This window comes from Antechinus flavipes, chromosome 4 (genome assembly GCF_016432865.1).
Source record: "Antechinus flavipes isolate AdamAnt ecotype Samford, QLD, Australia chromosome 4, AdamAnt_v2, whole genome shotgun sequence".
NCBI classification, from domain to species: Eukaryota; Metazoa; Chordata; class Mammalia; order Dasyuromorphia; family Dasyuridae; genus Antechinus; species Antechinus flavipes.
Window position 1 is genome coordinate 374,686,988 of NC_067401.1, and position 14,399 is coordinate 374,701,386.

At 37.7% G+C, this 14,399-nt stretch overlaps 1 protein-coding gene across 1 annotated transcript in view; it reads right to left on the reverse strand.

Annotated features, from left to right (window-relative positions):
- PPP2R5A (protein phosphatase 2 regulatory subunit B'alpha) overlaps positions 1-12,342 on the reverse strand; it is a 72,976-nt gene extending 60,634 nt beyond the window's left edge. The window contains exon 1 of the mRNA XM_051998424.1: positions 12,061-12,342. Coding sequence (XP_051854384.1) covers positions 12,061-12,268 — 208 coding nt within the window. The 5' untranslated portion in view covers positions 12,269-12,342. The remainder of the gene's footprint in view (positions 1-12,060) is intronic.
- Positions 12,343-14,399: the final 2,057 nt, after the last annotated feature.

Sequence of the window (14,399 nt, forward strand, 5' to 3'; positions counted from 1 at the left end):
ATTCCCTGCTTCCTTGTTCTCATTCTTAAAAATACAAATGGAAAAAAAAAAATCCTTCACTTGACCCTACCATCCTATCAGTCTCTGATATTGAACCCATTCCTAGCTAAACAGGTAGAAAAACTCATCCAAAACTCTGAGAAGACTTATATGAACTAATGCAACTTGGAGAACACTGTACACATTAAGAGCAATATTGTAACAAAGATTAACTGTGAAAGATTTAGCTAGGCTAATCAATAATTATCTAAGTAAATAATCAATAATGATGAAAAATTCTATTGGCTTCCAGTGAAAGAGAATTAATAAACTCAAGAGTATAGATTAAAATCTAATTTTTTTCACTTTACTTTTGTTGCTTTTATTTTTCCAATATGGGTAACATGAAAATGTTTTGCATGATTTCAAAAGTATAATTGATGTATTACTTGCCTTCTTGATGGGTGAGGAAAAATTTAGAACTAGAAATTTTTTTGAAAAAGAATATCTAAAATTAATAAATTTCTATTTTTAAGTTAAAAGAAAAAGTCATCTATTTCCCCCTCCCATTCATCTCTCTCAACCTTTTGCAATATGGCTCCCAGCTTCATCACTCAAATAAACTTTTCTGAAGTTTATCAATAATCTCTTTACTGTTAAATCCCAATAGCCTTTACTCAGGTTTTCACCTCTTAGAACCATCAAAGTTAATAAACAATTATTAAGAGGCAGCTGGTGACCCAGTGCACCATCTTTAGAGTCAAGAGGACCTGAGGACTTGAATTCAAATGCAGCCTCAAACAATTGATATTTATTAGCTGTGTGATCCTAGGCCAGTTTTAACTCCAATTGCCTGGGGGGAAGGAGGGGAGAAGAGGAATCATTAACCATTAGTATGCAAAGGATGAGGGCAACTAGACAGCACAGTGGATATAGAGCACCAGTCAGGAATACCAAAGTTAAACTCTAGCCTAAGAAACTTAAGAGCTGTGTGACCCTGGGTTAAGTCACTTAATCCTGTTTGCCTCAGTTTCCTCCTCTGTAAAATAAGCTGGAGGAGGAAATGACAAACTATTCTAGCATCTTTGGCAAGAAAGCCCTAAATGGGCTCATGAGAAGTCAGACGTGACTAAAACAAATGAAAAACAATATGTACCAGACACAGTAATAAGTACTGGGGAAATAAAAATAAAATATAATAATTATCATTTGGGGAGCTCACAATCTAATGGGATAGATAAAATACAAATAATTTGTAAAACAAGCTATATACAAGGTAAATAGGAAATAATTAACAGGGAAAGCACTAGTATTAAGAGAGATAGGAAAAGGCTTCCTAAAAAAGGTAGGATTGTAATTGGGTCTTTGGAGATGAGGAGGGAGAACATTCCAGAAATTCAGGATAACTGAAAATAAATGCTTAAGAGCTTCTTGCTCAAGGAACAGCCGGGAAAGGTTGGGGGGAGGGCAGGGTGGAATAGGTTTGAAAACCAAATAAAGGATTTCATAATTAATCCTCAAGGGCATAGAGAAACACTGTTTACTGAGTCCAAGGAGGGGGGTAGTAAATGACCTGATTAGATCTGAGCATCTAAAAGGTCACTTGCCTTGTTCCACAAGGCTCTCTGTTCCTGGTTGATTTCATCAGGTCCAACTGGTTCAATTATCACCTCTGCATAGATGATGCCCAGATATAGATACCAAAGATCCATATATAGACTTGTAACTATCACTGTATCAATATCTAGATAGTATCTAGTGCTAGTCTCTCTCTTGAGCTCCAGTCTAGCATTACTAACTGCCTGCTGAATATCTCTACTTACATGGCCTCTAGGCATCTCAAACTCATGTTCAAAATGGAACTGGTCTTCACCAACTCCTAAGCATGTCACCATACACCTTCATCTGTTATCTTTCCAATTGCCTATTTGTAAACTCTTGTTTCATCTTCTTGTCCCCACCAAATCGAATCAGTTTGTCCAAGTCTTGTTGACTACTTCCACATCCAATACATCTTCTTTCTTTATAACCACATGATTACTACTCTGGTTCTGGTCCTCTCCCCTGGGTGACCAAAAGGGTCTCCTCCTCTAATTTCTCAATTCCTATTCCATTCTCAATCAATTTTCCACATAGCTACCAAAATAATCTTCCTAAAGTACAAGTTTCACAATATTATTCCTCAGTTCAATTTTTAGTGATTCTTCAAACTAGTATCTTCCCTCTCTTGACTATTTCCAATTTATCCTGTTTGTACATGGTTGTTTGCTTGTTTCCTTCATTATCCTCTAGGACTCCTTGAGGAGATGACATGTTTGCCTTTCTTTTATCCCCAGCACTTAGCACAGTGCCTGGTGCAGAGTAGGCGCTTTATATTTCCTGATTAACAATACAAATTCCTGAGTTTGGCCTTTATAATTTAAAGCCATTCACAATTTGGCTCCAGAGGACACTTCTAGACTTATTTTACACATTATGTTCCAGTCATATAAGTCTATGTGCTTTTCTCAGAACTTGATACACCATCTCCCATATTCCACATTCCCATGTATGAGACACTGCTGTCCTTCATATCTACCACTTAAGAGTCTCTAGCTTCCTTCATGGATCTCCTTCTATTGAAACCATTCTTGATTTCTGTGTGTGTGTGTGTGTGTGTATGTGTGTGTGTGTGTGTGTATGCACACACACACACACACACACACACACAGACAGAAACACACCCTGTTAGTGCTAGCTTTTCATATTGTCCTGTACACAAATATCTCTGTGTACAGCAAATATGTTCTATGCTCCCAAATACCCAGAAGAATGTAAACTCCTTAAGGGGAGTAACTTCATTTTGCCCTTTTATCTCCAGCACTGAGCAAGCATGGTGTTTTAAACATTTTAAGACCTTAATATATTCTTGACACAAATCAGTAGCTCAAAAATTCAAGGAGTATGGAAGAGAAAATCAAGATATCTCTGAATCTCATTTCTTTCTAATTTGTTTTGTTTTTAATTTTTTCATGGTACTATCTAGAGTTCTTATACTGTTTTGTTTTTGCAAGAAGACAGTCAAAGCTACAACTTAATCTACCCAATTTTTCCAAATCAAAATTCCTAGTTATTGATGATTAAATTCAATGATTTTGTCAGGTGACCCTATAAACATCTGAACACCTCTGTCCTATTTCTCCTTTTAAAACTGAATAATGTCTTCTCTTACAAAACATTCTGGTGGTAAAATTCAGGTTATTTCAAAAAGAAAAAAAGTAAACATATAAATAAAATAAATCAAGATCAAAATGGAGACATAAAATACCAACCACAATTTTGCCTGAAACAAAGAGAATGATATGTAGTAATAAAAATATATATGGGGCCAAAACCAAGAGGAAAATTAAGATATTTTGTTTTATAGTCTCTCAGTAAAACTTATCTCATGTTCATTGTTATAGCATAGAAAAAGAGCTATTTGATTTACATTATTGTTGGAAATGCAAATGCTCTTCATTTTCATGCTGATAGATGCCAACAGCAACTTTAAAGGATGAGATCAGTAGTAGATTATAAATCTGATATTTCAGATACAATTAAATAAATGATATTCACAAGAATAAAACTTCCACACAGGTAGATTTTTCTCTCTAAAAATTACACTCTACTTCATATTTAGCTGGAAATAGTTTCCAACTTGCAAAATTGCAATTTTAGTAAATATGAACATCAACCAGAAAGTTTTCTTTTAAAAAACACTGAATATGTTACAAATCTAAAGAATCAATTCTGTAAGATTTGAGAAATACACATGGTGTGAAGGAAAGATCAGGGCAATGAAAAGAGTACTGGATTGGAATTATGTTGAAATCCTTGCTTTGCTACTTACTACCTATTTGACCTTAGGTAAATTGTTTAATTTTTCTAGGTCTCATTCTCCTCATCACCAAAATAGAGGATAAATTAGATGATCTCTAAGGTTCCTTCCAGTAATCCTATGCTAGGATCTTACTCATAAATTTGTTTATGTTGTACCTCTGATTATATTAAAAAAAAAACATATAGAACAAGCATATTATGGTTTCAAAAGGAAAAGAAATTCACATCAAATTGCAAAGCTAATTTCTCTCACTTTGGTCAAGGAGAAAAGCCTGAAAAGTGCAACTGAAAAAACAGCAGATTTTATTCTGCTATAAGTTACACTTTACTTTTAGCTGGAACACATGTTCTTCATATTAAACAATAAATACCATGTTTTAAGAAATTACTTCAGTTAGCCAACTTAATAGATATGCAGTCAGTAGAAGAAATACCCTGTTTTGCTAATTCAAAGATAAGAACCTCTCTGTTCTGAACACATTTGTCATATATATTTTAAAGACAAAAATGAAGTGGACTTTAATAATTTAATTTTTCTTTTGATTAGGAAAGAAAAGTTTTAGAACTATCCTTACAATTCAATCTTTACAACATATTAGAAACAATACTATAACATATAATTTAAACAGAGATTTATTATTCCTATGCTGTGTATTTCTAATCCTATAGGATGCCGCCATAGATATGTAGTAACAAAAAAAAAAAAATTAGCATAAAAATTTAATATCTTAGCTAATCTTTAAAAGTAGATGTCTGGATCAGTCTGTTTATTGCCTAAGGCAAAAGTTTTTGAGTACCTAAGTTCACAAATTTAAAATGTTCTTTTCCATAGATCTTGAAAGAAGATTTTTATTAAATAAGAAAATAAATTTTTATTGACAAGTAAAATAAATCACTGAATCAGTTTTTAAATTATATATGAAATAATAAAGCATGCTAGTAATGCTGGTATGGATGCAACTAACAGCATCATTCCACCAGGAGGAGTTTGTTCCCAAGGAATTCTTTATTCACCTTAAGTATCCAAGTCAGTAACAGAACCATAATTTTGATTCTGTGAATATATTATTTTTCAGCAATTAAAAACAAAAACAAAAACCTTCATGAAGGTTGTTTCTTTGGAAAATTAAAAATTCTTTAAAATTCTATTTTATTTCCCTCTCATCCCAAAACACATGTGAATTATTACATTATTTCCTTCAGAAAAGAGAGTTCAAAAGATATGCATAATGAGTAGGCTTGAAACTGCTTATTAGTCTGTATCCTGCACAGACAAGTAAAGCCCATTTTGCATAAGCCTAGCTTGTCACATAAAACTTAAGAGAAAAAGCACTCAGTTCTCTTGTTACATAATGGTGAACTTACTACAAGTGATTATATATTTTAACTCTGTTCTCAAGAATGTTCTGACAAAGAATTCACTTTAAATATGACAAATCAGTGCATATTGCTCTAAACTGTCTAATTACAAATGTATAGTACACATTCAGTATCAAAGTTACCACAATAGAAATAAATTATTTTCCTAACAAAGGTACCGAATTCCTTTTTAGTCACAATGTAATAAAATTTTTAATCAATATCACATGTCACACATCTCAGAGAATCAGGGAGTCAACAATCTCTTACTTTAAATCTGTACTTGAGTAACATTAACCTGGACTTCATTTTCTTAATATTAGTGCTCAACTTTAACTCAAGGATGGTAATTTCAGTAGAGATACATCTTCTATCAACATAGAGTTTTTGAGGTGAAAATTCTTTAATGTTCTGGTGACGAAACTCTGTTATCATAGACTTTTCAGAACTCCATGTTTTCATCACATCACAACGAGATGCAGGAAATGACTTCAGTAGAATTTTGGTCTTAAACACTAAAACTTATTGGTGTTCATTGGCTTTTTTCCCCAAGTGTTTTTTATTTAGACCATGACTAAAGATCTTTCAAGGATACAATAGCATCAAAAACAATGAAGAGATTGAAAAAACTTTGGGTTGTCGGGATAAAAATTGATTAAACTACCAAGACAGATAAATTTATAAATAAAATATCCAACTTTGTTTAGGTTATATCAACTGATGGTAACAGTATATGAGTTCCTTGCTATATATAGCAGGTCAAAATGTGTTGCAGAACATTCTAATAAGAATTATATGATGCAAGAGTAGAAAAGCTGGTTTCTACTTTCTTTGAAGTTGAGGGGGTTGAGGCATAGCATTTGTATCAGATAGAATATTGGTGAAAGAAATGTCCAAAAAGATGAAACTAAGGCTCTTTCAGTCAAAGTAAAGAAGCAAAATGTAAACTCCAATATATTCATGAAAAAACAAGAATATGTTAAAAGAGCAACAAAGCAAACCATGTAACTAGAGGGAAAGGATTCTAGATCTCGTATCTTCTTTAAAAGAAAAAAGCTTAAAAAATAAATGTGGTGATGATGTGACAAAAATACACTAGGAGGACATTTGAAAAACTCTTATAGAACTGAACATTGATGATGAGTATAGTATAATGAAATGAGTCCTGGGTCTGGTTTCTGTTTGCTCTACCTTCTTTATTCTGCTAGTTTGAATTAAATGAGATGTGAGGGGTGACCAGAAATTATATGTGTTTGAAAAGTATCTGTTAAACATTTAGTGTGCTGCAGCCTATTGTTGGGTAATGATACAGATAAATTTGCAATGTTAAAATTGTTTTGAATATGTGACCAAAAAACAAAAACAAAAACAAAAAAACCAATTAGTTCCATCACTGCACCTTACATAGTTTAAAAAAAAAAAAAAAAAAGCTTAAGTCAGTTGAGATTCTACCATCTGGTCTGTCCTAGCCCTGACTTTACCAAATCTCATGAGCTAAAAATAACTAGCATGACTGCCAAATGGAAAAAAAAAAAAAAAAAAAAAAAAGTTGGATTTTCTTTTTTTCTTAAATCCTGAGAAGTAAGGGAGGAGGAGGGGGGTAGGGAAAAGGAGAAACAACAACAAAGCTTGGGATCACTTCCACCGCGTCAAACCTGAGGGCTAACAAAAAGTCACTATTTCAAAAACTAGCATGTAAGAAACTAATAAGCCACATGGAATAAGAGAAGCTTGGAAGAGAATAGTAAAAGTAAGAGAAACAGCAAAATATACTATAATCATCAAGAACAAAAAAATGGCATAGGTATCAAAAGAGAATAAGATCAATAGGGAAAACAGCTCAGTTGTGGACTTAAGCTAATCTTTTAAATGAAATAATGAAACTGGTCTCTCTCATATACTTGAAAATGATTTTAAAGGTAATAAAAAATTTAAGTATAATTCCACAAACATCTCATTTATTCTTAATCAAAGCCAATCTTGTTAGCAAGCAATACTTTCAATTCCAAAATGACAATGCTTCAATTACATCAGCTTTTATGGTAATATGAAGGTGGGTGAGTAAATATTGATAAATTTTAGAAAAAGGAACTGAGGGGCAGCTAGGTGGCACAGTGGATAGAGCACCAGCCCTGGAAATCAGGAGGATCTGAGTTCAAATTTGCTCTCAGACACTTAATACTGCCTAACTGTGTGATCTTGGGCAAGTCGCTTAACCCCAATTGCCTCAGGGGGGAAAATTTAAAAAAAAAAAAAAAAAAAAAAAAGGAACTAAAGTTCAAAGACAACTTGTTTGAGGTGACATTGAAATCTTTAGGGGGATAGGGAACAAAAAAGAAACACTTATAAATAAAGGAAAAAAGTCTTTCATTTGTCCAAGCTGGCTAACCTGATATTTCTCTAAATAATTTTTTGTTTTCTAATGTGATTTGTTCTATTCAATTAGACATTTACAAAATAATTCTCATTAAGGAATAGAAAGAGCAATGAACTGGAAAAACAGAAAATTGATCCTAAATAGGCACATACAAGGCTTTAAATAGAAAAGTCTGTATGTGAGGACTAGCAATGGATACTATATTTAGGAATTACTCTTACATGCATATTCTAAGAAATAAAAATCACTGTGTTCTAGAGATATATGACAGATCTTCTAGAACAAGTTTCTAACATGAACAAATTAAATGCATGTGTATATATGTGTGTGTGTTATCTACATTTATAAACTTTTTAAAAAATCAACAAAATATAAACATTCCTATATTCATCAACATTGAAGCAATTTAAATGAATAATTTAGATGAAATAACTAAGATTTATAGACTGTATAAAACTTCAGAAAAAAATTGGAGGAAAGGAGGGGTTGTATTTTTGCCAACAAAATTATAAGAAAATCTTCCAGATTTCAGATAAGAAGAATTTTAGTCTTGGAAGACTGCATTTTCTGGAATATTTCTCTGATAGTTGGATGGGTGGTTTATCCACAACTCCCACCAAGGCATATGACCCTCCAGTCTCCAATTTCTTATTTTATCAGTCAACTTACTGAATGTCTTTTATACTCCCAAGTGCTAAGTCACCATGCCTTTAATAAAGTTTTTCAGCTTTTTTCCTTAGTCTATACCAAGGAAAGTGCTACACTTATGTGTGGCTTCCATTTTTTCGTAAGCTTACTCTTTAATCTTACTCATTTCTATACAGATGCATGTAAAGAATGTAGCATTTGTATTGGGAAAATGTTGATTTACCAAAATTAAATTTATATCCAAATTATATTTTAGAAGTACAGGTAAACTATGTAAATTAACCAGATTTAAGTAATTAGATAAATCTGAGTTCTTATTTGGTAAATAAGTTATGAGTAACTTTCAAATCCTTTTGAAAAGCAAATCATTTCCTAACTTATTTTAAAACTTGAGTTTTCACAAAAGATAACAAGTTTAAAGCAAGTGTTCTTAACCACAGTCCCTGGTTAAATTTCAGGGGACTGGGGAAAATTATAGCTTTATTTTCACTAACATCTAACTAAAACTGAGCATTTCATTCAATTACTTAACATTATCCTGAGGGTTCCATGATCCACAAAAGGTTAAGAACCCTCAGCCTTACAATTAAGCTACAACTATTATTAATATAGACATTTTGTTTGATATGTTTTCACACCTACTGAAGGCTGAATCCTCAACAAATTTGATAATAATGTCTGCAATACATTGGAAAAGTGGCTCCTTACTCGGGTTGGAGAGAAGAGGGAAAATTTTTCTCTGGAAAACTAATTATACTTTGCTCTGAAATAAATTCAAATAAACAAAAAAAATTGTATATTATTGCCACATAAAGTTTAAAAGTCTGTCAATTTTATTACTTAGGGTCATTGGGAGACTCAAGTGAAACCACAAATGTTTTGACAAAAGTTAAGTGCCATACAAATTCAAAGTGGTGGTGTTTTTCAGGCCCCATATTATTTTTTAAACATTTGCTTACTCTTTGTGATAACAGATTTACTAAATACTTACATTTTCCCCATAAAACACCAAAATCCATTTTAGAAATCATTTTAGCAAAATGAGCTTCTTACAGAAATAGACTAAAGATTGGATTATTTAGTTAAATAATCCCTGCACATGTTATACTGGGGAAAGCTGGCTGGCACTCTGCCAGCATTGGGCCTACGTGAATAAAGTTGTAACTTGAGCAGGTTGGTACAAACACATAAGAGTTTCTGAATGCATATGCATATTTCATTTTTATAGTAGGATAAAATCTGGGGGCATGGAGAAATATGCAATTTCTCACATATAATTTTTTCTTTGTTTATTAGGATTACATATAAGCATGAGAGAAATTGTAGTATTTGCCAAGAGAGAAAATATTACTTACATTACCATATCACTAATTTGTTATATTAATTGAGTAAAATAATGCTAAGAGAAGCAATGGGTTAAAATGTCCTTTCTCCAAATTTTAGAAATGCTATTAAAATTAACCTAGTTTTCCCTATTGGTGTAAACAGAGCAAAGAAAGATTAAACTTGCTTAGGTTCATTTTATTAAAAAGCACTTTCCTTAAAAAAAAAAAAAAAGTTTGTTTTTTCAAAAAATGATCTTGGTTGAAAAATCCAGGCATCAAACCTACATTCACTGCTATGTTTACTTGCTAAATTGTTCTCATTTTGTTGTTTCCTTCTATAAAGACCAAACAGTAAATAAAATGAATAACTCTTTTCGTTTGTTCAAACTATATGCCATTATAAAGAACACACTTACATTTGACCTTGAGCAGTAAGTAAGCTAGCACCAATCATATGAAATGGAGCAAACATCTCTCCAATTACCTTTTAGGACAGTATGAACAGCACTGAGGGGTTGGGGGAGGGGAAAGTTGTAAAGGTAGAATTTCCAACTTTATAGGATAGTCAAGAGTTTTTATTTTCAACTTTTCTTTTTTATTTAGCAGTTAAAAGTGGATATAATATTTAAAAGGCTGAGACTAATTTACACTGTACTTTAAGCTTGCCTTTAAAACAGTAAAATGAAACTATTTCATGCTCTTTCTTCTAACTACAAAATCAAATTGATAATTTAGGATTAAATGCTTTTAAAACCCCAGTTTTGATTATTTAAGCTAAACAAAAGGACCAGCAACTCAAGTTTCTTATACATGTGAATGACATCACTCGAAATGCCCACCACTGAGTTGAACTCAAGTGCCCACCTGATATCTAGGCTCCAATTAATTTTTCTAACATACATATAAGAAATAAACTTAAAGCTAATAACAGAAGCAATGTGTCACTATTTTTACTGGGAAAAAATGCCTCCTATTTAGAGACTAAGAAACAGAAATAGTTCTAGAGATTTCATAAATACTATAAAGGTTTTTTTCTGAGGCTTTTTCTTTCAGCCTTAACTGGATTCACACAGCTGGGAACCAGATTGGTTTTAGGGCTGGGCAAAAAGGGGGGGAAAGATTTTAAAATGTACTTTATGCATTTCATAATTAAATATCTGAGTGTGAGCTTTACCTTTCACTCCTTAAAAAAAAAAAAAATCTAAATTTTTACTGAATTTCTTCTTTGGTGACTAACCAGTCTTTGTAACTTTTATCGACAAGTTTTCTAAAACTATCAAATGAAACCATACTACAATCTCAGACAGCATTCTTACCCAATAAATCGTCAAAACTACATGCAAAGTATTTGCTAGAGAAAAAGGAAATGCAAAGTACTTTTTTAAAGAAAAAGGAAAGTTACAGTATTTCTCAATGACACCAGGGAAAACTTATTAAAAATCTTTTAAATTTAGAAGAAAATCCAATGGGATTGCTAATCTCACTCTGAATTGCAATATAAAGCTATATTCAACTCTGACGACGCACTCAACGGGAGAAAATTCCATAGCACGTTGTATTCTCTTTATTTTATGCCTTTCCCAGTTTACTCTTCGTGCATCTGGAGCCCATAGGGATTATAAAGTCTTCCTGTCCACAGGTTAGAAAAATCTATTTATTCTATCCAGTCAAAAGTTTCACTTAAAAAGAAATAATACCTAACTTAATTTCCTAAAACCCAATTAACGAAGACAGCTGTTTACATTTAGTAGTCTTCATCAATATGGCCTCTAGGAGTAATAAGTGGGAGGGCGAATTTGGCTAGTGGGGGAGGAGGGGAAGGTTGCCAGGTGGGGGTGTAACGAGAAGTGGGCAGCGTGTGTGTGGGTGTGGGTGTGTGTGCGTTTTAAACGAGGTTGTGTGTCTGTGTTGCCAGCCCGGTAGTTATCTTAGAAAGTCAAGGGAAAGGCTTAGAGTAAGTAGCAGCAGAGAAAAAGTAAGAAAACCCGAGGAAAGCGAAAGTCAGAAGAGAAGAAACCCGGACCGATAATTAAAGCAAGGAGACAGGCGAGCTTGACAGAAGCACACTTAAATTTAACCCGAGTTCAAATCCGAACCGCAGGCAATCGAAGGACCCCAAGGGCCAAAGGAGAACCAACACCAGGAAGGTTGCAAACTCCAGCTCAAGAGAAAGGGGAGACCAGGGCAACTTTCCCTCCAGGAGGCCTTCAATACTTCGGGGGCTTCAGAGATTTTATTTGGAGCGGAGGTGGGGGGGGGTGGTAAAGGATTGGTGAGGAAGGGGGGGGGTGTGGCGAAGAGAGATGGAGGGGAAAGGGAAGGGCGTCTTTATCTCGGTACCTACGAGGAGGTGAGACCAACACCACCTTTTGCACTCCGAGGGCTCAGGGTTAAGTGTGAGGTGGCGGGATGGGCAGTGACCCCGACCAGGGAGGAGGAAGGGAGAGCTTGAACAGGGGCCCGAGCCCAGGGGCCAGCAATGGCAGGGACGACGGTGAGGACTGCGGTTACCTTTAAGCTGGGGCAAGGGCTGCAGCTCGGGCAAGTTGGTCTGACAGCGGAACTGCGACGAGCCCTGCGCGCGCTTCTGCCTTAGAGCCTTGCGCACCGATTTCCGGGTGAAGCCGTCCACTTTCTCCGAGGCTGAGATGGCGGCGCTCGCCGGGGACGACGACGACATCGCGACCGCTGAGCTTGGCAGCTCAGGCTGGCGCTGCATGGAGGCGGTGGCGGCGGCGGTCACGGCAGAAGGAGAAAGAGGAGCGGAAGCCCCCCCTCCGGGCCCCGTCACCCCCAACTGCCCGCACCCTCCCCGCCTTCAGCTCCCGGGAGAAGGGGAACCAGCTCCCGCGCTGCCGAAGCACCACGTTCCTTCTCCTTCTCCTTTTCTTCTTGCTCCTCCTGCCCCGGGCCAGCCGGCCGCCCCGCGCCTTGCCCCCAAAGTCCTCAGAGCCCCATCTCGGGTCGGGTTCCCAGCGCCGCACGCGCTCTTCCCGGGCTGCAAGAAGTTGGGGGCTGCGGGCGTCGAAGGCGGGCGGAGCTGGAGGGAAGTTCCTCGGAGTGCAGGGAGGAGAAGACTTGAAGAGCCGTCCAGGAGAGCGCTTCAGTTGCTTCTGCCGCTGCTGGTGCTCCTGCCGGGAGGCTCCCCCGCCGCGGCCATCCCGGGGCTCCGCACGGCTCGAGCTGCTGCTGCCGCTGCCACCGCCCGCTGCTACCGCGGTGTCCCTCCCACCCTCTCTGTGTCTCCTTGCTCCTGGTCAGTGGCAGTCCCTCATTCCCGGAGCAGGAGGTGGACCCGCAGTCCCTGACCCTCCACACCACTCCCAGCTCACCGCCGCTCCGCTCCGCGCCGCCAAGTTCAAACCCCCCTCCCCCACCCCGCCCGCCTGCCAGTCTACAGCCCACGGCCAACCCCCGCAGCGCAGCGACCGCTACAACTTGAGAGGGTGGTGGATACTGGGGAGGGTGTGCGCGCCCGCTCTCCTAGCCAGGAGTTCGCAGAGCGAGAGGGAGGGGCCTGCGGCGGGGGAGGGGAAAGAGAGAGAGGAGGGGGAAGAGGAGCTTGTGTCACTGACGAAAACCGTGAAGCTAATTAAGGCTCCTAGAGGGGTGGGGTAAAGTGGGGGGTGGGGGGGGTGGAGGGAGGAGGGAAGAAACCACTAGGGGACAGAATCTAAAAGGGGTGGTGAACTAAACAAAAGTGACAGGTACTACCGGCCAATGCAAGCCGAAGAGAGGCGGGACACGCCTAACAGTCAATTAGGGAGCTTGGGGTGCCACTTGGAAAAGCTCCGGAGAGATTGAGGATTGAGGAGGGAGGGCAGGGTAGGAGAGGAAAAAGGGTGGGGCTGCTGTGTGACGGACATCTCTCTCATCCAATCGCCCATAAGGGGGGAAGGCGCACTGCTAGCGTCATAGAAGTGGAACCAACACTCCAGAAAGGGGAGGTACCGTCACCCCCAACACACAAACGCACATACACACATACAAACACACGTGTGTTCGCGTGCGATTACTTAGGTTCCGTTAATTTTCCGGTAGCCAATGAAAGAACTGAGAGACCAAAAGGAGGTGGGGGGAATTAGGGTCGCCGAACGCTCTCCTCACTCCCTCCCCGCCCACCTCTTAGGTCTGCTGGCCAATGAGCGATTGAAGCGACTGACAGCAACCATGGGGACGAGCGCGTACAGGAAAGAACGCCAGGTGATCTGTCAGTTAGAAGGGCAGAGTCACGGTCCAGTCCGAGCAGAGCGGGCACTGATTGACAGCCTGTGGGGCTCCTGGGGGAACTCGAGGGGAGGGAAAGAAAGGATCCTAAAGGCGGGAGTTGGAGACAAAACCCTTCCCCAAAGTTTTTTACGTGTCTTCGAGAATGTAGGCACCTCCCCCCTCTCTGACTCTTTATGAGCGTAAGCTCTAGGTTCTAGCACATCTTTCCAAATGCCCCAATACTGACCCCCAGACAGATCTTTTAGACTAAACGAGCGTTTTTTCCCCCTTCCCCAATTCAAGGCCTGCAAATATTAACCAACCAGAAGTACATATTCACTTTTTAAAATTGGTTTAATTCAGAAACTTGTCATATACCCTTGGTGCGACCTTTCTTCCTACTTGGTACACCCTTTCTCTAAACTATATGTTCAATAAAGTGCAAACTCTTTAGCCAGGGCTTCAAAATCTGACTTGTAAAACCTTTCTAGTCCTGGTGGTGTCATTCTCTTGGGAGGGGCTCTTTCCCTAAGAGTCATGTCTAGATTTCAGGGGTTTTGTGAACTTGGAAAAAAAGTATTTTCACTAACTTCTAGCTGAAATTAAATTTACCTTTATGAGAAGGAATGAAATAGCTTTAC